Source organism: Ischnura elegans, chromosome 11, assembly GCF_921293095.1.
Source record: "Ischnura elegans chromosome 11, ioIscEleg1.1, whole genome shotgun sequence".
Lineage (NCBI taxonomy): Eukaryota > Metazoa > Arthropoda > Insecta > Odonata > Coenagrionidae > Ischnura > Ischnura elegans.
Genome location: NC_060256.1, coordinates 8,411,190 through 8,435,709, shown reverse-complemented (window position 1 = coordinate 8,435,709; position 24,520 = coordinate 8,411,190). Strand labels below are relative to the sequence as shown.

Here is a 24,520-nt window from a genome sequence, read left to right as displayed (position 1 = left end):
AGTTCAATTAGCCGGGCTGCAATAGACGACTCTCATCATGCACGTAACACGAACCTCAGACGAGAAAATTAACGGCATGTGATTTATAAACCCATCGGGAAGGAAAAGGAACAGAAATCGGTCCAAATTGAATCTCCATCGTCATCAATGTGATTGTGGGATAAACAACTGTTCAGGGAAAAACATAACAGCCTCTGAATAATACACATTGACCTATGGTATACAGTCAATTGATGTGCGTTTTTAAAATGTTTCCCGAACAGTTTTATTTTATTTGACTATCACATTTAACATTGAAATCAGCCATACTTATGGGCTTAAACTGAACAGCTATTTTTTATACAATAGGAAGACTGGTGAACGTAGTAATGTAAAATCAAATACCTTTAAAATGGTATGTATTACGAAAGAGAGATCAAGTGAGTTAACGGGCCAACTGGCTTAGCAATGGCTTTAAACATTCAATCAGCAATACACAGTAAGGGTAACGACAACCTTTTATCGGAGCTATTAAAGTACCCTGCAGATTTAACTACACTACCGGTTATGAAACCGAATTTTGTGACTTAACGGTCGCTCGGCGTTTATGTCAACTTTTAACGGGAATAATAAAACCAATTGCTTGTTTCGTACCAACCTACTCCTTTAACACTTATTTACAAAAAAAAACTTCAGTGCACCTCTTTAGATTCTTGGGGATGTATTTGGGGCGTGAAGTGGTGTGATTTCGCAACTGTCCTCCTTCCCGGTGGATATCACGTTTTTAGATACTAATATTCGAAATTTTCAAGATCCTGGATTTCAAGTAGTTTTCATTAATAATTTCAAGAATTCAGATTTTTTAATTCAAGTCATATGTATAGAATTTCAAGCAGCTTTCCTAAATCTTTAGGTGGGATAATTGAGGTTTAAAACGAAGTTAACAAATGCTTTAACGTTCCTTACTAAGTGTGGTGGTTTTATATTTGAAAATGAATTTGAAACCGTTTGCCACATTATTTTTATGAAATCAGAGTATCATTACATTATTTTTGGCACAGTTATATATCACCTCTTACGTAAAAGAGACAACGAATACCAGAACAGGGGCTACCAACGTAAAATGATAGAATTTCGGGAATAATATGGGAAATCGAAAAAGTTTAGAAATTTGAGATTTTTCATGATATTGCTTTACTTTCCTGCCTGAGAGTAAATTTTGTCGTAGAGAACCGTTTCGAAAGTGTTAAGTTATCGGCGTTGGACGACAGCGCAATTAGACATAGGATACTGGGAATTAATGCTAAATCTAACAGCAAGTTGGTGACTCGAAATAAATTGCGATCCATGAACGCACATAATCAAGAAGAGATCGTCTTCACTAGAGCACGTTGATCGATAAACATGTAATGATTAAGGTGAGAACTTTTGAGCTCACAAAAAGTCAGTGAAAGAGGAAAATCTAACTTCGTCCGAGGTAGCCATGGAAAATAAAGACAGTTGTAAGAGCATTCAAGTCTTCATTTGATCATTTCCGGATGTCATTCTCAATTGCTGAGTATATATCAATTATCGCAATATCGAGGTGAATTCAAGAAGTCTCAGAAAGCGAAACCATGACGATTTGGCTTAAGTGCGGTCCGAAAAAGACTTCTTCAAGAGTTGAGTAGCGATTATTCATTCGTCATGGCGACGGCCGGTCGTCAGAGAGCGCAAATGAGCCTGCGCATGAGTCTGCTTGAAGAAAAACGGTTAATGGCGCAAAATGATTTCGTGAGCAAATTTTCTCAAGGCCATTTGAAGCGTGTAGCCAAGAAAAAAGGAATTTATGCAAGCATATGTAGTACGATGTAAGAGACTATGTAAACGTGTGTGAACGTGGAAGTGTGAAAAATTTAGCAAAAAATCAAGAGGTTGAAAATTGAAACTTGTTTTCTGCTTACGTGTTACGAGTAAATTAGCAAAGCTGACGCTTTGATGAAAGCGAATGAGACCGCGTGAGGGAGTGGATTTTCACGAATAACAAGACTAATGTTAGTACGATATCGAGAGTAGATAATAAATTTCAACATGTGTTTCAGCAATGAATAATGGAAGCAAATCATCCCCATTGCCTAACTTCAGTGATTTAGTTTCTTTACAAAAGACAGAAGAAGTGTTAAGGATACCAGTCCGGATTTTTAAGGAAAATTTTCCCCCGAATCCTCCACTGATGGCAAAATGGTGGACCACAGAAACTACCAAAACAGTTGAGAATTGCGAGCAAAGTCATACGCTCTACGCTTGCCCATGACATGCTTTTTTTTCGTTCGCCTCCAGATTTCAACCCAAGACTACACGTGCACCCTTTTTGGGGAAACGGATGGCTATGGGGCTGGAGTCACTCCCCGACAAAAAACGTTCTTATCTAACAGGCGACGGCAGTGAGTTACGACCTAACGTAACCTAATACAAGCAAATGGAGAAGACTACTTCACCCTAACACGATGTGCAAATCTTGTGGCAGATAACAGTATTCGGGTATCACGTGGAGGTAAGACCGATGCGAAGTTATTCAACAGATTATTATTTTTTTGAAATTGAGCAGTTCGTTAACTAAAGTAACAACTTCATAGAGAATGGTCCAAATGAATATCATCCATTTTTAGAGGAAAATATTGTCTCTTCACAATAGTTTTTTTTAAACTTTCAGCTACAAAACAGTAATTGTTAATGCACTAATCGAGTTTTTGTGGAAAGGTAAAATATAAAACCTCAATGCATACTTCACACACATTGATTTTCCTGCTAATTAGATCACTGAAATATTTGGCCTCTTTAAGGGATATTAATATTAATTACTTCTTTTTCTCATACCATGAATACTAAATACATGAAATCAGTAATCGCAGTTATTAAGCATACAGAGGCATTAATTAGTACATCGGAGAATATATTTAGTGACGCAAATACGATGATATATTTTATAGATTAATTAAGCAAGCAAAGGATAAAAGAAAGCTTTAACTTTTGACATCATAATGCCACCATTCATAATGCTTATGTGTTTTAATATGATGAAGAAATCTAATTCAAAGACAGTATTTTCTGTTTCAAAATGGAAAGCAGCATTTTGTTAACTTAAACGCCCAGCGATTGTGAATTCTCGATAAGATATCTACGACCAACTTCAAAGACTAGTAACACTGAAAGAGGGCGCTGTTAATTTTAATGTCGATTCTGAAGACGCTTTTAGATGCATTGGAAGAGTCCAGACCGCATCTTGAACGCATTTATAAGTACGTCAACGGTTCTCCCTGCATACCACGAAAAAGAGGGTAGTAAAAAGGCTCAGAATCCCCCGCGCAAAGGATAACGGACGAAAAAGGAGCCGTGCAGTTCACAATAAGAACACGAGGGGGCGAAGCCCATCCCTGGAAAACTCACAAGTGCTTCAAATGCTTCAGTGCTTAGCTTCACGGATTTATGACTGACGTCATCACGACGCCGGTTGAGTAGCTGGCTAATTTATCTTTCACGCAATGATTTTCAATTGTTTAATGCACCCAATTCTGGGCAGCACTTCGGATTAATTTTTACGTGGAAATTACTTCACAAATTATAGCCATTCGATTATAGCAATATACATTCGATTTTAATGCAATACTTCTTATTTAAAATTACTCATTAACAGCCAATCGATAAGATATTCAGTTGAATAGTTTTTATTCTAATTCCAAATCACGGAATGACTTGATGGAGTAACTGGCATTATACCATATTGGCAATCGGGAGATCCGGGTTCGAAACCCAGCTAAACCAAAACGTTTTTCTCGGCTAATTTCATATTCGGCGTATGTCCTCAGTCTAATTCGTTTGGAAACTTTTCTTTAGAGTATTGCCGTCACAATAGGAAGCACTTCATAGTTCAACAACCCATGAGTTAATAAAATTTGACTTTTTGCCACTAATCAACCTATCCCATAGCTAAAATCGAATGCACCCAGAATGGTACGACTAGATAGCACGCACAGATGCGGGATATTAATACTGGTGATTTATGGATCATTATAGTAACACTCAGGGTTTTTATGGTTGACTCGAAAATCGTGTTTCGGAGAGGCCTTCGTATCGCCATTCGGCTCCCAACCCAAACCCCGGCACTAAGCGAGTCGCAGGCTCTCTTTGGTGTGGTACGTGTCATTGCTATATTTGGATTTACGTCGTTGACCCCGGCTCTTTAAAACTATCTGCTTTATTGGCCTTCTCAGAGCTGGACATTAGGTTCGGGGAAGCGCGATATGATTCGAAAAAAACAGAGATATTAATTCGCATTAATTATCATTCGAAGATAAACACGCAAAATTCCTCTAACAACAAGGAGTAAAGGCCTGCCGTTGTATGTGAAGGAAAACAGAAAATAACAGAGGAGCATATATTCCGAAGAATTCATTTTTTATCGAGATTCTTACGCCGATATTTTACATCGATTTATAATTAATATTAATAATAATAATAATTTATTTTTTTAATTTATTTTTTTCAATTCCTGATTCGAAATTTTCGTGCTAGTTCGCCCCCGATGAACCCTGGACTCGAACCAAGATCCCTATAAATTCACGCCAAAAAAGATAGAAGATATCAAAAAAAGCGTGAATCACGGGGTGAATAATACCACGAGTGTTGTAATGAAAATGGAGAAGTACGATCCTGGAATGACATCAAAGTAAATAAATCAGCTCAACATTAATAGTTTGAGGTGCGGTTTGCTGCTAGTTGATCAGAATAATGAAGATGACGTCCATTACGCATAAATTATTTCACAAGTACCCCGAAAACAGAGTTTAAATATTCAGTTTAGTGCTTACTTAAATTTCTCGTTAATTTTTTCTATAAGCAATCTTGATTTCGTAACATCCTATCTTAATTTAAGGTTTATATTGAAACGCCCAACTTCAATAATACTAAAGAAAAAACAACCTTCAGTGTTCCTAAAATATTTTAATACCAAGTAAACAAACGCTATCACTGACATTAGCCAATCATCTATCAACTTAAAACAGAAAGCCGAGAGGGTGAGATTGAATGACCACGTGATGGGGGATGCCTCCGTTAGAGCCTTCATTATGCGCAGAGGATGAAATTCGCTCTTGTTTATTAGAACTCTCGGACGCAGAAGTCTATCTGCTAACTCTTGTGGGGAGCATAATAGTGTCCGAGTGTCGAACCCCACTCTCCGCAGTGCACGCATAATCGCGAAATCATCGTCGCCGGAGCGACCGACCACGCCTCCTCCCCTTCACGCGGGCACAGGGAGAACCACATCCTCCGATGTCGTGCGCTGTAAACCACAACCCCCTCCCCCTTCGCCGCCCTCCTGACCCGCGGTGACCACCTTTACGACGACGAGGCCCCGCCGACGCGACGCCCATCACCACAACTCTGCAACCCCCAGCTGACACAAGGGCGATGGGAATCCCTCCACCAAGCAAACGCCGCCGTTGTCCCATCTCGCAAATTCACCGAGTATGGAACACGATCGAAATGGATGAGGCCCCACGAGACCGTGGACGCTCGACTTTTGTGGCCACTGTGGCCGCATGCAGTACGTAAATTGGCTTTCAAAAATGTTCCCAAGCAATAAAAGCTGTCCCACTCATTTATTTCCAAACGATTGTAATGGACCGATTTCACACGCGAAGAATGATTCATCTTCCACAGTTCCTCTCATATTCGCTGGGTCCAACTTTTCTCATTCTATTTGTGTGCAGTGAGGCAACTTCTTCCGATAATTGGAATAAATTTTACTCAGACATGTTCCACATAAAGGTGCTCCTTACCGGCCTATGTTTGAACTCTTTACCAGTCACTACCCTCGCCTACCCCGCCATAACTTCGCCGCTATTTTTATAAAAACATAGCAACGGGGTGAAATATCGCTACCTTGATATTGACTGTCTTTGAGTGATAAAGTAATTGAAAATAATTTTCTGTGGCACTTAGTGATTTTATTTCCAAATATCACAATGTGATTTCTGAGAATGCGTAATATATCCGTGAAGCTAATCCTGATGCTGTATTCGTAGTACAGACAAAACTTATCCCATTATTGCAAAAGGCTTACACTGATGCGATGGTGTAATTATCACCCATTTGGGACCTATGGTTCCCGAGTGTTTGCAACAGGTCTTTCAGTCCTGCACAAGGGTAGACCCACCCTTCCATCCTTATCCTTCCTCCCTCTGACTCCCCCTCTCTACAGACCCAGAATATCCAAAACCCCCCGAGAACCCCCGAGTGTTGAACTCTGAGTGAGCAGCCAGAAAGAGGGAGAGAGAGAGAGGCCTTCTTCATGTGTGTCCCTCCAGTGAAAGTCCTCCCCTCGCCCAACTCTTCTTCCCAGACGACGGCTCATGAATGTTTTTAGCAAGCTGTGTCGAGTGTGAGTTTTACGAGAATTTTCCCGCAAACTAGAAAGGGAGGCGGTAGTAAACGGCGTGCCACAGACTCCTTCGGGGCTCGATGCACCTCTCCCCGGCTAGTTTTAAGCCTAACAAGCGCCATTGCTAGAACACAGGAGGAGGTAGGGAAAGACACGTCGCGTTGTGGGACGAAAACTTTCATGAAAATTATCAATTTCACATCGATAAATTCTTTTTATTTACATTACTTTGAATCGGTCCCCGCATTCTACACACAATGGAGTTCACATTGAATGCGACCTAAAATAAAAAAATATTAATTTATGATTTGTCCTCTTGAAATTATCATGACGACTTATGTTAGACAATTAAATGAATGAGCCAAACTGCCTGGCAACAGTCACGGCGCACAGGGAAATTTAGGATTCGAAATACAAGTTCACGCAAAAGGAAAACGTGATGCTAAGAATAACCGAAAGAAATCACATGAAAATTAAAATGCGTTCGTGTAGATTAAAGACTCTGAAGAATTTGAAGAATTCAAAGATAATAATGATTGTAGTCAAAATGAAAATTAACAAGCATCGAGTGCAATTTGATGGGAGAAATTTACAGAAACGTATAGCATGCCATATAATGATTGTAATTCAATATACTACCACTGGGCAGTCTCAATGCACAAAATGCTAATTTGCCCACTCTAGATAAAACTGAACGTAAATAAACACTAGCGAGAAATTTTCATAGGAAAACAAAATGTCATGTGTTCATCTGCTGTATTATCTATCATCCGTAATTAAGGCTAAATAAAAAGGAAATCTTGAAAAAAAACTATAACATCAGTTATAGAGTATTCATTAGCAGCCTGGTGAACTAATTCCATGCATGAAATGTGAATAATGATGGTCAATTTTAAGCAGCAATTAAAATTTGGACTGGGATAAGTTCCCAAAATGATAAAAAATATAAATATAAGATTTCTACGTAGTGAAGTACCTACTTCTGTAAATGGAAATGGGGCGGAGTTGCAAGAGTAGAAAGATATTTCGACTGAGTTGGCGCGTCCATTAGCGGTGCATAGTGATCCAAAAACTCATTGCTAGTTTTTACTTCTCAGGAAATGACTTTTAATAGGCAAGAAAACTCGCTCAAAAGTTGAATGTGAAGCTGGCTCCACTTTTGAAAAATGCAAATGCGAAAAAGAACTTAAGTCACCATTTCAATAAAATGAATGCTCAAACTATTGGACGGAAAAATATGAAATCCAAGTCTCACGCCTCTACGCAGCACTATGGGAAAAAATATGAAATAAAAATGGACCTCATGGAGAAGGATCTTCCTATCAAATAACTTTTACGACCGTGTTGAACATAATCCCTACACCTTGTCCACTAGAAGTGCAAATGCATCCTAATAACATGTGCCTTGCGCACGCTGGCGAACACAAACGTATCATCATCAATTGTTCACTGAGAACAGGCTTTAACATGCACGCGATGGGTTAAAGCCAATTGATTTCGCACATGACGCTATGGAGCAAGGCTGTAAAATAATGTGCGAAATATCTCTATACGGAAAATGATGAACCCCTCATCTACCAGCACTGCGCTCTTATCCTTGATACTTGGCTCTCTAAGCCTGCATCCGCTGGTTTAACATCGATAAGACTTCTTTGTATAATCTAACGTACATAACGAATGCTGGAGGGAGTAATTCACCGTCGAAAGCGCAATTCAATCACGCCATTAAAATCACCATAAGCAAAGGGGGATGGGTCATAATAGTGGGGGGCTTTACTCAAAATGCGCCAGCCTAAAACAGGCGACAAGCGAGAACGCGCATGCCTGCGATGCCAAGGCGACCGCCTCCTCTGAAAACTCCCCCGGAGCCAGCAGTACATCGCCTCGGAGACGGCCATAAAAGTTCTGAGCATCGTTCTCTTCTCTGCTCTCTTCTCCCCTGACACATTTCTCCATTCAGCGCGCCGCAAACCATTCCGCGAAAGACGTCGACGCGCAAATCAAAGCAAGCGTGAAAACAGCAACGAGTGGACCAGAGCTCGAGTTCCCTCTCCTCCTCCAAAATCTTACTTCTGCTCCAAGTTATTGAATATTGTATTTCAGAGACCTCACGAAGTAACGTTAAATAATTCTCACCTCTCAATTACAACGATATGCTTTCGTTCCTTTACGAAAATAAAATGTACATCATGTGGCTGATTCCTCCCTTGAACCCAAAAGGAAATGATTTTCTGCTCAAAAGGATGTAAACCAAATCTTGTACGATGAAATGGCAATCAAAAGAGAATGAGCTCTTATCGATAAATTCTGAACATTTACAAATGAATTTAATTCCATCCATTATCTCGCCTTGCTATTACACTTGTTAATGCATCACGTCAATTTTTATGCAACATTGTTACAGTTCATACATTTTCTTAATCAGGAATTCTATAATAATAATAACGTTTCTGCCGAATGAAAAACTAATACTAATGGATAAATATTCGAGCAACAAATTAACTCGGAGACGGATTTTTCCAAGGGTGCTTATTTACGAATTTCGAGTGAATGGCATCCTTGGTATTGTTATTTGAGTGAAATTTCAAATACTTATGAATTACAAGAAATGTTTTGACACTGAGTCGGTATCCTTTTGAAAATAATGTATAAACTGGCAATCGATGTGGTCAATCGAAAATAATGTTCATTCCGCGTCTGGACTTGGGAAGGGAGGGAGAGAGGAGTTTGTCGCAAAGAAGATGGGAAGCAAACAACTGAAAACGAAACTGCGGCACTGTGATCGAGGATTGACGGTCGAGATAGGATGAAGAGGAGTTGAAGCAGCAGCGTGGGGACGATGGGAGACATTAGAAAATCAAGAAATCTGGTGGTTGGTGCGAGGGCACAAGATAGGAGGGAAAAGGTTAATGAGGCGGTTGAAAATATAAATGAAGCGGATGAAAATATGAGGAGACCCACGATACTACTTAAAAAAAATTACATATAAAACGTGTATTAAATAGCAATAATAACGTCAATACCACTCATTATTTTCGATGTTTCTATGCGCATACCGGCAGCTCAGTCGTGGGACAACCAGACAGGAGACAACCAGGCGACAATGGCGACAACCAGAGCTCAAAACAAAAATAAATATCAAAAGATATAGAAAATACTGCAAATATTTAACGAGTATAATCCACGTATATGCATTACTAACATTCTACGGAGGACAACAGTACCAATCAATGTTGAATTGACCCACTGGTTTCGAAGTTAGCAGAGGTTAGCAAAGGTTTGCGTTGTTTACAACAGCTCCGTTAATTTTAGTGGTATAAACAATTTGTTTTCGGCAAACTGCCAATAATAGATGTGGCTTCTTTTTATCATAATTTCAAGTTAAAGGAACGAACACTACGGGAATGCCAAGCGCTCCAAGTTGGGCAACTTGATTTTACGCTCAAAAAACGGGTACTTTTTTGAGAAAAAATGAAGTACAGGAACAACTATTGAGCCGAAGATTTTTTAAAGTACATGATACAACGTAGAAATAAATTCTCTTTCGTATGATTTTTGTCCATTCATTTTGTTCATTGAAATTGATTGCTTCGTTTGCTCCTCAAACTCGGGTATCTTGCTTTTTTTTTTACAGACAGTAGTAAGTGATTCGGAGAGGGTTTGATGAAGTTATGGTCGCAAATTGGGAGAATATCGGAAGAGAGTAAGGAAGGATGAAAAATGGAATGAGTGGGGAGACCGCGTGTTTGAATTCCGGTTCCACACCGATGAACACCCATTTCCACGCGTGAATGTGCCCTGGACTGTCTGATGACAAATGGCCCGAATATTTCGCGCAGGTTTCGTACTTTCAAACGGACTATTGCGCAGGGCAGGCCCCCGTCCTGGAGGTGGTATTTCTTCTACATCTACATAATACCCTGCGAGCCACCTCTAGGGTGTTTGGCAGGGGGTGATCAATCACCAGCATGCAGCATCCAATTGGACTCCCACATGCACACCACACGATCCAAAAAACGTCACGCATACTAGCAAATTATACTACCATATGCTGTTCGAAATAATAATAAAATTAAGAATCATGCATTAACTTTTACCAAGGTTGGTAGGCTACACTAAAAGTCATCTAATCTATTTATGAGTTCTATCGCTGCCGTTATAATCTCTTACTGATCGTGAAAAAAAGACGTTCTGAATCCGTCTGTCCTGCAGTCTATCTCTCTTATTTTATTTATATGATCTGATATTCCGTAGTATGTTGGCGTCCGTAAGATATGGCTAACTTCGTTAGAAAAGACACTTAGAAAAGACTGGTATTTCTTTTACCGCTGCCAGTCATTCACCTAGTGGAATAATGGACCCCTAGAAGGCTGTTCGCAAACTGACCACTCCTCGTAGCCATGGCGATGTGAGGGGTGCAGCAGCAGAGAAAGGAGGGGGTGTGGTTGTTTCGGCTTGGGATGAAGGTGCGGGGGGGGGAGGGGGTTGACATGCAGCACACGTGGTGCCCGCATGTTTTGTCGGAGACGCCACGCAGTAGGTAGTAGCTGAACATTTTCGCATGGACCGAGGGTAAGTAGGTACCTGCCTCTACATAAAGAGGTACTAACCACCCTGAAGAGCTCTCAGAAGTGGAATACGCTGTAAGCGAGCACAGAATGCAAAACAGCCTCCGGAAACAAGGATGAAGGGAACGTCGGGGCTGGTTCATTCACCAAGACTTGAACCAAGGTCGAAGACTCTTCTATCAATCGCACAATGTACTCATAGATTTAAATCGAACCACGTTCCTCCGGAATTACGACGGACTTACAAGTCGAAAGTATCATTCGGACCGAGTAATATGCTTTCCATTTCCTTTCAATCCATCGAAAGCTACAATTTCGAGCTCCTGTATCAACGCAGTTGATTAATATTTTTGAAAACAACTTATTAATCCGTGACCGTATTTTACGATTAAACTAAGATTGTCATTAATGGCACGAGTCTTTCTTTTTCTGATCACCAACTGACCCACAGGCGTTTCACTCATAAAGAACTATGAATACGGACATTCTGTGGGTTGAAATGATAAAAATTTCCAAATTAGTTAATAAATTTTGATGTCTTTATTAAACATATGATATTACTTCCCATCTTCCACAGCTATAGTGTTTGTGGTTAATCTCTTTTCTAAATTATGAAATTCATAGCACAAAAATTAAACACATAATATTTTCAATAAAAGATTAACAAAAAGCCGTGTCTCAAAAAAAAAACCTGCATTAGAAAATAGCTATTTGGTTTGGTAGTTATTAACCAAAGAACTGCGTTATGAAAAATGAACGTTGAGAAGACCAAAATTGCCACTTTCCCTATCTATGACGAGAAGTGACCCTTGTGGTTTTTTCGCCATTTTCCAGTCCCACTAATTTCTCCGATTGTATAAATTTCTCAGTAGACAGGAAAGGTATTATCCCTTACAGATAAAATCCTACGTTAAATTAGGAAGGGGTGCGAATATTTTTTTAACGCGACGCGAGTGCATTAGCACGATCCAGGGCGAGGAAGCATGGGTGGAGCAGTGATTGAAATAACTTGGTGTCCGCCCACTCCACAGAGAAATTCCTTCCTGCTTGGATCCCCAGAGTGAGTGAGCGAGCCCTATTCGTAATGGAAGCACTTCTTTCCGATATCATGCGACCATTAGCTCGCCACAACAATCCATTCTCGTCGAAACCCTGGCCGATCCGAAAAAATTACTGCTTCGTATTTCGGTCTCGAAACTCAATCCATTCTTCTTCTTCTTCCGCCTTTTGTCCTCCGCCGAACGCTGCTCGCTTCTAAGTGCGAAGATAGGCCGATTTCTCGGCTACACTCCACACTCTTCCCAGCTTCTAAGGCCCCCTCTCAATCCGTCAAAGCCGCATCACCCCGGAGACATCATAGAATTCATCACGAAAAATTATTATTTTTTTATTTGAATCTTTGAATTGTTGCCTATGATAAAATTCGATTGAGCTCAAAAATTTTTACGGGTTAAAAAGACCACTGATCATACAGCCTTTAAATATTTGCCGCAGGTCGATTTTGGTCAACATCGGTTTTTGAATTCTACATCCATTCAATCCGTCAAAAACTAAATTCAAACTCTAAAGATCAACGATCTAGAATTAATTGGGGTATGTGGATATTATAGACAAGAACTGCGCTCAGAAATGACAAGAAATCAAACAAACAATCGACACAAACTCGGGCTGGGGCATTAACCCTTGACACTTAAAAAAAGTGGAATCATATAAAATTAGGGGAATATACTACCGCATAAAATGGACGAGGATATTTAATATTTCCATAACTGTTGCTAAATATCACAAATAAAGCTTATTTTACTGAATGAGATCGACTTTCGATTAAAACCGATTATTTTTTCTTAACTTATCAATTCTTCTGACCTCATGACTAATTTGCGCTAGTACAAAATGGATTGACATTTTCTGCTTACTGGAATGAGTCCTTGATTAATCATTTAAAGATTAATTAATACTCTAACTTACAAATATTCTATAAATCAAGCTCTTCTGTGCAGCGAGAGCTGTTTCACGAATCATGTTTTCGTTGAGCTCCATCACGCAGCAACGGTTGAATAATCTACAACGCTGTGGGGCATATTTAATTTAAATATCATTTTGCCATGGTTTCTCAAAAATATTTCTTCAATGCTTTTACGATGAAAAAATATAAATCACTCAAAAATAGAGCAAAATTATTTGGCATTATTACTTCTCCAATTCGGCAGAACAAGAGGTGAAATTCCAGGCATAAAATTCTGACGTCGCTGCCCCGGGTATATCGGAAAATAAAGGATTTGAGGGTGTTGAAAACATGATTAGGCAGACGCCTAATGAAGCATAGATAAGGGATGTCTAGGAAGACCAATTAGGGGCGAATAAATTCTAAAGGAATGGAATTCCGATTCCTGCGCCATCAATCGATGGCCCCGGTTAATAAGCACGAATAAATTGGCTCCATTCGAACGTTTCCTTCGTCTCCTGACTGAGGTGCCTGCTGAGACGACCCATACTTTATCGATCGATCACCGCGAAATCATGGAAATCTAAGGAACCACGCTTGCTCAGCTCTGACCCTTAGCAAGTTGCTTCCACGGTGATTTATTTCGCCTGCGCCTATCTAATCTAGAGTCAAGGTTATTCAGCAGTGTGAGACATGAGGGTGTGAAGAGACGACGGCAGTTGACTCTTTGAGTCTTCCCCACCGGAATTTCAATCCCAGCAGCTAATTGGGCAAACCGCAGCCTTTTTCCCTCCACTCTCATAGCTCAGAAAAAAAAACCCTCCCTGACACGGTAAACGTAATCTTGGGCCAATGGCATGCGACTCTTGCTTGAATCATAATGAAGGCTTGGACATGATATTTAAATCAAGCCCTTTCCTTCCCTTTCAAAAAGCTCTATTCCTCCAATTACCACTTAATAGTGGTCTTTTGAATTGGAAACGTACACTCTACATACCTTTTAAGTAAATGTCTATCTCTCTATTAAAGAAAATTTGTATCACATATTTAACACCATTTCAGTAGAATATCAATAAAATATTCGCGAGGTCTGGAACTTGAATCAGCGGCCAGAAACTATTCAGATCAACCCGCAGAGGACCATATTTAGTTTCCTTCCAATATTTAAGCGATTGAGCGAGTTTGAGAATATTTTTTCTCAAAATATCAGCCAATAACGGATTACCAAATACATTTTAAATCTCACAAGTTCGTTCTGGAAGTAAACATTAGGAAATATTTCATGAAGAAAATGTAAATAATTTATCTCCTACTAAAACGGAATGGGATCATTTATCAACGGCTAAGAGTACAAGATACACTGATTCCTAGTCGTTTGCTGTAACGTCAGCGCATCCATTATACAATTAGTGCGTCTAGTAGGACGTTGAAATATTGTCATATGGCGTCATAGACAGAATGCCGATGCGAAGAATGGCTGAATTTTCTCACCGTTTCCAATACTATTCACTGCTTCTGATCATTTTCCTCGGATCTCAATAAACTTGTCTCAGAGCAGTGATAAATTCTCTTGCAGAATAATAACTATAAAAGTCATACAGAGGATATGACACGCACAAGCGGTGTATTCCTGAAAGTCCTCTAAGATCGGAGGTTGTAATTTAACGCGTCGAATATGTGTCTGTCCCTCGGGTCATTACAGAAACACTTCACGCAAACGCTGGAAATTGGCCTTGAATTCAGCCACGCAGAGGATAGGCGCCTGCCGGGCCACGAAATGAGAGTTGTTTTTCACGGAACACCAAGAAAAAAATATCCGAGTCATTGGAGGCCAGAGTTAAGGACCTTAGCTGTGCTTAAGCGAAAGAATCCCGTTTCCGTGAGGTTGACACATTGGATATCGGCGGATAAGTATCCGTGTGCCCTCACGGGAGTTATTTTTAGAATCTGTGAAAGGGAAACCTCTCCCGAATTCCATTACAGCACCCCAGACCCATGGAAACTTGTTTACAAACGGCTTCACACAAGAGTAGTGATAAAAAAAGGAGCCGCGAAATTGCGGAACGAAATATTAAATACTTCAATGCAAATAATAGCCTCGCTTTCTCGACACCATATTAAAGCTAACTACGGCACTCAAATTTTAAAAGATAGGGAGGGGCTTAATGGGGTCCCAAGATTTATACTTCAGAGGACACATGTTTTATATACTTTTGATGGTAGCGGCGGAGACTTGAGCACCAAACTCTGTCTACCCGTGTTAAGAGCTTCAGTTTTCATACTTGATCTGTTAAAAAGAGCCATAAAATAGGGACTACTATGCGTCTCCCATCCTCCCGTCCATAAAGAACAAAGACGGCATCGGGTCAGCCTTACCATCACCACTTGACAACTATCACATCAACCCTTTCCACATAATGCATAGCAACCAAATAAAGGCATTAAATCATCAATAGGAATCAATATATGCCCCCTAAGATCTAGTGACAAAATTTGTTTCGCATAGTCATATTTAAAATGGATGTTCGTGCCTTGGAGGAAGGATTCACGAAAATTCTCGCGCTACAATACGTTATTTTATGCTAATGTTCGGTCAATTATATACAATTACTCGAGCTCAGATCTTCTTACTTCTGAGCCAACACTTATTTTTTTCAGGAGCATAAATCCTTGCACACAGGTGGAAGAGGCTAAAATTAACTATCTGGAACACACAGATTTATGCAACGCGACGACGGTTTTACGGTATCATTTCACAGATGAGATATGTTTATCCGATAGGTATGCATTCCATTTGGAATTTTCAGATAAAACTACATTTTCACAATGAAACTGCGGCTGAAAAACTTATAGATCAACTTCATTTTTTTAAACTATGTTCAAATGTTGGCATAAAATGTACCAGCGATTCACAAGGGCAGGACCTTACCGGCTAAACCACTAACTTCTTATTTCTAAAAACTTGTAGCCGTAAAAATAATCATCCAATCATTCACGGCTATCAAATATTCCGTATTTTACTCTTAGAGAACGCATCCCTTCTCCTCAACTGGTCTTTTTCGGTGACGAATTACTCACTTTATACTTGACGCAAACCCTTGAAATATTCATATTTTGCTGCATCTCAATTTTGACAATTTCACCCTTTAGCTATTTTTTCAGATGTAATTATTTTAATATTTGAGGTACAGGAAAATATTGATCAGGATGTACTTTATATGCGATGAACTTTTCAACATGATAGGATAAGTTCTTTTCGCGAGTAATTGCGCAAAACAGACGGCCTGAGAGGATGATAGGCGCCGTCTCCATGGCGATAAAATCCCATTGGTAACGATAGAAAAAAAAAACAACTGAATGGAGCACGGGGCGATTCAAACGCTCGTTCGGCATAAACGTGATGGGGGGCGTGGCTTCAAAAGGGACGGGACGGGAACCCACAACGCGCTTCATACCCTAGATGCACTCTCGCTTTCCCTCGGTCAAATTTCTCGTCGGAGGAGAAGCGCTATTAGGGCACGAGGGTTTTGCCGCCGGCGACAGCGGTGGCCGAGTTTAACGGGTTCCCGAGCAGTCCCATATTGGAAGAGAGCGCCGTGACTTGGGAAGCTAGGCACGCCCGGAGACGCAGATCGAAATTCTTTTGAGAACAATCGTGGCGCGGGCCCAGGGATGGAATTACGGCCCGGAGATATCTCATGCGCGTCTGTTTAGAGCCCCAACTCACGAACGGTGTGGAAGCCACAGCAGCACTCGCTATCCAACCCATTCAGGTATTCACTTAATGTAGCGAACGGAATAAAAACGAATGCCGAGCATTTCTGGTGAAACAATGTTGAGTGAAGAAGGATTTAACGGAGGAGGAAGCTGTAAACAGCCTAAATATTATCAAAGGCATGAAGAGGAGGAATTTAAGGCAAGTATTCCATGCAGGGTTGCAGGTAACGGTGCTAGTAGTGAAATAATACGATTCTCTTTGTATTTCAAACTCTCTCGCAGTCAACACTTAAATAAAATTGATGAACGAGACCACTAAAACCTTTCCTGCGCTACATAGAGCCAGTGCTTGATGGAGGAACTCATTTTCATTGGCTCTCGTAAACCAACCAATCGCCATCATAATAACCGCAATAGTTACTAAGTGACTGGGTACAATGAATACATTAATGGTACCTTATTTTTAAATTAAGAACCTCTATTACCCGGGACAAGGTTCGCAACGGCTTTCCATATTCAATTCCTCATTTCCAGTCCAATTTTTTTAAATTTCTCCTGACCTCACATTATTGGCACAGGGATATTTTATCAAAACATTTAGCAAAGTACACCGTGGAATGAATTCAAGTGGCGTCAAGTCGGCACCAATCCGCGCCGCCCGAACAACAAAGGCAACAAGACGCGCGCTTCGTACGCTCAGGGCGTTCAAACACCATCCTCATCTTTTCGCCACGCCTCTGGAGTTTTTCCCTGATTTCCAGCCATGAATTCTATCTCCATGTGATTTCCCTAGCTTGGATGAACTCCGCGAGATGACTTTGGACTTGGAAGGAGGAGGGTGGGTTTAGCCCCTGAATGTATCTGATCTATCATGGCGAATAAAGCATTATTATTAATGAGACACCCCCATGCCCCATTGACACCATTGAAAGTATTGCCTCGCATGGAATGACGCTCACCGCAGAGGAAAACGGACGGACGAAATATAGAGCCTTAGAGCTGAGTATTACGCAAAAATGCTATATTACATATTTCTTGCGAAAAAATAAATAGCATCAATTTCTGCCATTTGAGAGCTACACTATCCGCCGATGTAAAATTACAAAGAAGGAACAGAAAGTATAGCATAGCACAGCTAATTCACGACTTTGGGCGAGGGGCGCTGGAGGCTCGATAAATAACCTGAGCTATTTACAACTGGTATCTATGAAAGCTACATGGAGAGCATTTTCTAAGAGCATGTTTCTTGATTCACCGGAGGCGATAAAACAGCGATATTTTGCTGAAAACACTTTTTCCCCGGAAAATAAAGGACTATTTGAATAATTCTAGGTGGGCAGAATGATTCTCAGTATGCGCCTCTTCTTTTTTTGTTAATGATTTGCGTCCTCCCACCCCCTGCCACACCCCAATTCAAGTGTCATGTAAGTGTGTAGTATGTAGATGTAGATGATACTGCTCGCTGTCAAGAGCATTGCCGTGCATGGAGCCAGGGTCTGCTGGAATGGAGGAGAGCGGTCATCGTCACCTCCAGCGATCGCCGGCGAAGGTCGTCAGCAAGTGGCCGCCAATGATTCGAAAAAGGGGCATCATTAGCGCAAGACGCTGCGGGCAGTCAAAGGGGGGGGGTTGGAGGGAGGAGGGCGAATACGTCGGCGAGACACGCGTGCACGCACTTTGATGCGTTCGTGTGCGTCTGAGTGCCGATCGTCATCTAGATCGCGAGTCAATAAAACTCGATCCGAGCGCAAAGTCCGATCGATCAAGGAAATCGAAGAGCGTTAAAAGGGATGTCTTTACCCCCTCAGACCAATATCACGGAGAGAAAGATCATCAACCCCGCTCTTCAGTGGCAAGAGGCACCACTTACACATCGTGGGAAAACAGATGACTTTCATTCATTTCGGTTTATTTCGAATCCGAATCAAATGTGAATTTAGATGAACTTTCCTCTATTCTATATTCTACATCAGGAAGATCTTACTGTTTACGCATTTGAATTCTTGGTCGATTTATTTATCAATCAATATGTAAAAAGGATATAAACGATTAGTAACCGACCAGTCAATGATCTTTCCTACAAAGATTAGGCACCAAATCAACTTGAGGGGATAAAATAAATGGAGAAAATTTCTTAACAGCCTAGTGGTATACCACAGGCCTTCTTTGACCTCTTCGCGACGTAGTGCTCATAAAATTAAAATAGAAAGCCTCAGGACGCAACGGATTCAAAGGGTCCAGGCCATCCACGATTTGAGCAAGAGAACGAATAATTTCGCTACAAGTGATGAAACATCAGAATAAAAATTACATCTAGATGAATTTTATGCAATTTCCTATGCTCGCTTAAGAAACTCACTATGAATGCCTATACTCGCCAAAAAACCATATAAATTGGAGCACTAGTCCTTCAATCCCTTTACAATCTCTTCACTAAAAAATAATTCTCCGTATGAACCAAATAAGTAGATTTATTCAAATTCTGTTATTCTTGAAAATTCAAAATTAAAGTTCTCTTTAGGAAACCAATAAATACGGTGTTACAAATGCCATATCCATCTAATTTCAAAGCAGTTCCAGAATAATAATAGCAATGAGGTCCACAGCGCTGATATAGTTTCAGAGCACGCCTTAATTTTCACGGGAGAGGAAAACGTTTTGAAAATCATGATCAGAATTTAACTATGATTCGAAGAGTAACTAGGAAACCAAGAGCCCCAGAGTACTAGCATAATATTTTTAAAAGGCTACGCGTGGAAGTACATATTATATGTAGCTTAAAGCATAGAGCACTTGTAATTAGAAGCGCAAAGAGAGTTAAATGCTTTAGATAGTATAAAACTATTAAATTAATTGGGGCTAATAGAATTTGATACGGAGATTGTAGAATCCCGATCGTAACTTCTTCGGCCACTCCAAAAAAAAGTGACAAAAAAAGGAACAGGGAATTGTACTGGATCCTAATTATTTGAAATTCACAGGCCTGTGGCTTAGTTTGGGATGAGCTTTACCCTCACCTATCCTGACCAACCTTCTGGATGAGAGACTAAGTAAAATTAAATAGAGAAATGATCAATACGCTCTTTTATAGTCATCGTTTCACCGCATTTTATTTTGGATAAATTATAATTTAGGCGATATAAAACTGTTAATTACCTCATCATCGTCATTCGATACCATTAAAAACCGTAACACAATCCCGGAATTAATTCCAGTCCATCCGCAAGAGAAAAATCTGCATGGGGAGGTTTTAATTCGTAACATCGTTCACCGCAAGCCTCGAATTCCCAAGGGTGAATGCATGCCGCAAAGGCCTGGTCCGAAACGCCAGTCACGCTATTTAGGCTCCCGAGACAACACCCACTCTGCCCGGAGGGGAGCAATAAGCAGCGATGCTCCGCCCGAACACAAAAGCGAAAAGTTCGCGTCGATTCATGCTCCTGTGTCGCACGTACGGGGGAAGTTTAGGCGGCTTCACTCGTTAACTATTTTTCCTTCCGATAATCACAAGGAAACCGAATGGTAAAAAAGATAGTGACTATCTTGCCAAAAGTTGGATGTTAAAGGCTATTAGTAGGTAAAAAAGAGAGTTTTATTATTTTGTATGAACAGAGCTTTTGAAGGGCGAGGGCTAACAACGAAATAAATAATAAATTTTTGGTTTTGATCAAGCAATTTTTATGATAAACACAGAATTTCATTCTGGATGGAGCTAGGAGAGTGAGCACTAAGAAAGTTTAATTGGGTACGAGGAGCAAACCCAACAAGGATTATCAAGAAAGTTAGGAACACCAAGAACTTTTGAGGGTCCAACCAACTGATCGCGGCACTAGTGAAGTATGCAAAGAAGGATGTGGGAGTCGTCATCGTTAGATGGGAATAAGTTTTCCTTTCCTCTCGCCATTAAAAAAAGGACTAGCCATACCCTATCCCAATTAAAACGGTAAGAATAGATTAGAAACTAAATCTCCATAAAACTAATCCCCATGGGACTCAGGCAAAGCAGAGACGCACAGAGGAACAAAAAACGAGAGGTAACCAGGCGGAAGGGAAAAATAAGACACTTCCAAAATACGCTCTACCCACATTTTCATTATCTGGCCAACACAATCGAAATTCTTGCGGCGAGGGCGGAGGGAGGACGGATTTGGCCAAAAAATGTGGGAGGGAGTTAGCGGTTAATGGGGCAGTGTGTGTTCGAATATATTTGCGACGCTTAAGGAAAGTGGAAGAAGAAATGAAAGCGATTATGTCCCGCACGCATACTTCCTGGAAATGTATATCGTACCGGAAACTCGGAGGAAGGCGACTCCGGAGAAGGATGGAGGGAATGGTATCCTTTTTTCGAGTTCTCACCGAGGAGAGAAAGGGCGCATGGAATACATTAAATGAAAAGGGTTGAAATAGGACGGGCGCTAGCCTTACCTTAAAAGTCCGCGAAGCTCCATCTTCACCACCTACAATCCCCCGCTTGCGTCGCTTCCTCGGAAACAGCAGAGATGCGAACTGAAGAGATGAGCGTGTCACCCTCCGTCTCCCAGGAGACGACGAGACAAATTTTCCACCGTGAGCGGTTACGAGACAAAAAAAGTGTCCGCGCGCAATATAATGGAACGAAAAAGTACTAACAACCTGGCACTTGATTGGGGAAAGCGAAAAAGATGGAAAAAAAGGAAATGAGAGTGGTAATAGGCCGAAAATGTAGAGTGAAACACGTTCTGCCTTCGAAGGGAAAATTCGAAAAACGTCCCGATGGAGGGTTTGGTAAAAACAGTTCACCTCCTTCCGGAGAAACTCCGGAGTTGAGGGAAAGGCCGCTGCTGTCCACTGGGGACTGACTTAGTCCTCGGGGAGAGCGGTTGAGGGACGCTCTTGCTGAAGAGAGGGTCCTTCGACTGCCGTGGCTCACGTGCAACTGAAAGGCTGGAGCCGGCAAAGAGGGAGAGCGAAGAAGAGATGGAGGCAGCGGCGGCGGTGCTGTCGGCCTGCGGTGCCATGGGCGAAGGGGAGGGAGGGCGGGGAGGGGAGGGGAAAGAGGAAGCGATATAGGAGGAGAGAGGGCTGTTGTGTTCCTGTGTGTGGGAGGAGGGGGTGGGGGCCTAAAGGGGTTTTCTCGCAAAGGGGTTGGAGGGGGATGGGAAATAGAGCGGCCTGATAAGAGCAGCGGGAAATGATAGGAAAAAAATATATATATACACACGCACATCCAGAGGAACTCACTTCAGCCCACTTCGGGTTATCGAATTTTCATATGTTCTATTATGTAAAACAAACTCGTCTCCATAAAGGGACCGACTAGCGCAGGCGCGCCGAAAGGAGTAGACGTTCCTAGATTTCATTTTAAATTGCTTTTCGAATATATTCAATCGTTCGCGGTCCTTTCACCCGAGTAAATTTGACGGGATGTAAAAAAAAAAGAAGAACGAGCATTGAATATTGCAGATTTCCGTTTGCCGCCACGTCGACAGTTCGGACTGATAAGTTGAGTGCTTGAATCGGGTGGATAATGAAATTTTCACCGCGCGGAATTCGTGATGGAAAAGACAGATGGCGCTGAGGGTCCTTCTGCTACAATTATTGGAAAAGCGCTCGGAGTAATCAAAATCAGTACACAGTTTGAAACATGAACTGCGGCTATGCAATTGAAAATTCAACTCAGGGTTGCAAAATTCAGCCTAATTTAATTCAACTCTCAGAGTACCTTAGTTCACAAAAATTTGAATGAAATTCTTCAGTAAAACCATCGGCTCGAAAAATGTTTGTGCAAGATTCAGCAAAATTTGTGCCGCTAAAATAGTTTCGCGTCAAATCTTAATGGATTTTTTCAGAGGAAAATGAAATAACAAATTTTCTTCACGAAATTTTGTCAGCGATACAACCACAGTGGGTTAAAATATTTACAAAAATGAATGATAAGACATTAAGGGAAAGAGAACTAGTGATAAATCATTCATAACGCAGAACCATAGTAAGTTCTCAGTATCAATTTGAGAAACCGTTTGTTTTAGTTCTTAGAGAGAATAGAATGAGATTAAATATTGGTCTGATATGACGTCCGTAAGTACTGTTTTACCGTAACGAGGTATTTTAAATACACCTTCATACTAATTTTAAATGTATCGACCAACCTTTGCAACATGTTTTAAAGGATATTATACTATCTACGCGTTAGGGATAATGAGTAATAATTTTCCTCGCAAAATTAATTTTTTGCAATATCGTAAAAAAACAAACGTCGAGGAGCATATAAGAGCCACGGATTAGAATGGCTTATGCTATTAAGAGGGATTGGAACTGGAATTTCAAATTACCAGCTGTGAATACGGAAAAACTTCTCTGAGGAGGATTAATTTATCAAGAGCCACAGTAAAGTATAGGAATAGCATCAGCCTCATTCTTTGATTCAAGAAGAGGTTAGAAGGGAGAGGGAATGATGTAAAATAAATATATAATATGAAGTATTATTTGACTGTCTGTTTGATATTTTGAGCTGTTCTTTTTACTGAAAAAGAACGGTTCGTACAAATGAAAAGTTGAACCCCCTCTAGAGTAATGGAGCTGCCAACCTTATCCTGAAATACCACTCGACTCATGCGATCGATGGAGGTTAAAATATTTTTTTTTTTAACATATGCTTATCCCCGTTTGCCTGAACCTATTTGATGTCGAAATTGAATCGTAGCGCACAGACGTGACGAAATTAGCATATCTGTGAATTATATTTCCAATTTTGTCGCGCATCGCGAATTCCTGCTTCACGAAATGCTGTCAAACGGAATACTCCCGGAGGCTAATTAGAGTAACAAACTCCTTGCAATATTCATCACTTATAGGCCGTGTGAATTCATAATTCGTGTCATAGTTGACAGCATAAAATAGCGCCAATATTGATCATCATCTATCGCCTTCCATGCTTCTTCACGGAACCAGTTTCTCTTTTCACGAACATCTTCCCCACTCTCCTGGAAGTTGCCATAACATCTACTCGCATTTTTATCGACGCCTTAACTTTTTGACTGCATTCCAATGAGGTTACCTACCGTTGAATAGATCGGTCACACTGGCGCTGATTTTAGAGACATCTCCTCTAATTTCCAGATCTGCGAGTTGTTCTGGTACATCCGCGATATTTCACCGCTCCCGTCGTCAGTGTTTGTCACGCCAGGATGTTTGAAGTTCCTGCAAGAGAGAGAAAAAAAGGGTTCTCCTCAGTCTTAAGGGTTTGTATATGAACGGGAAACAAATATTTTCGGAGACTAACTTCTTGGGAATCGAAATAGAATAAGATTTGATACTGTACTGATAAATGATTCCAGGATACCTCATCGCATCAAGTAGCTCAAAAATCGTTAGCGATGCTTAGGAGATGAATTCGCTTTCAAATGGTTAAAGCCGAGCTAATTGCAAGTCTCAAAAGGATTTCGTGAAAAAATAAAAATATTTTACACCTCGTGTTACAAACAATTTGCATGAATATTCGTCACGCAATTCAGGGTTTAAAAAAAAACACGAGAAGCAATAAACGCGATTTAAAACCTGAAAGAAAACTTAATAACCCACTTATATTCAAATTCATAAATAAGATAAGGGATCGCCATCGTGGATATTTCACAAATGTGTATAGTAATGTTACACACGATGAGCAAACGTTGAAAAATGCTAATTTGCACGTTTAAGAGTGCCAGGTCAAGATGAATTCGTTTTTCACTTACTAAGCATTCTTAACAGTAATTTTAATGATAAAAAATACAAGAAACTTGAGGAAGAGTTCTCGGGTTTCCAGCCGGGTCCAAGGGTTTTTCTGCACTGACGTTTCGAAGGCTAAGTCTGCCAGTCATTCACCCTGAAGACGATGGCAGACTTAGCCTTCGAAACGTCAGTGCAGAAAAA

At 40.6% G+C, this 24,520-nt stretch overlaps 1 protein-coding gene across 1 annotated transcript in view; it reads right to left on the bottom strand.

Annotated features, from left to right (window-relative positions):
* Positions 1–21,550, bottom strand: part of LOC124168519 (papilin) — a 452,639-nt gene extending 431,089 nt beyond the window's left edge. Inside the window, 1 exon segment of the mRNA XM_046546846.1 lies at positions 21,056–21,550. Coding sequence (XP_046402802.1) covers positions 21,056–21,078 — 23 coding nt within the window. The 5' untranslated portion in view covers positions 21,079–21,550.
* Positions 21,551–24,520: the final 2,970 nt, after the last annotated feature.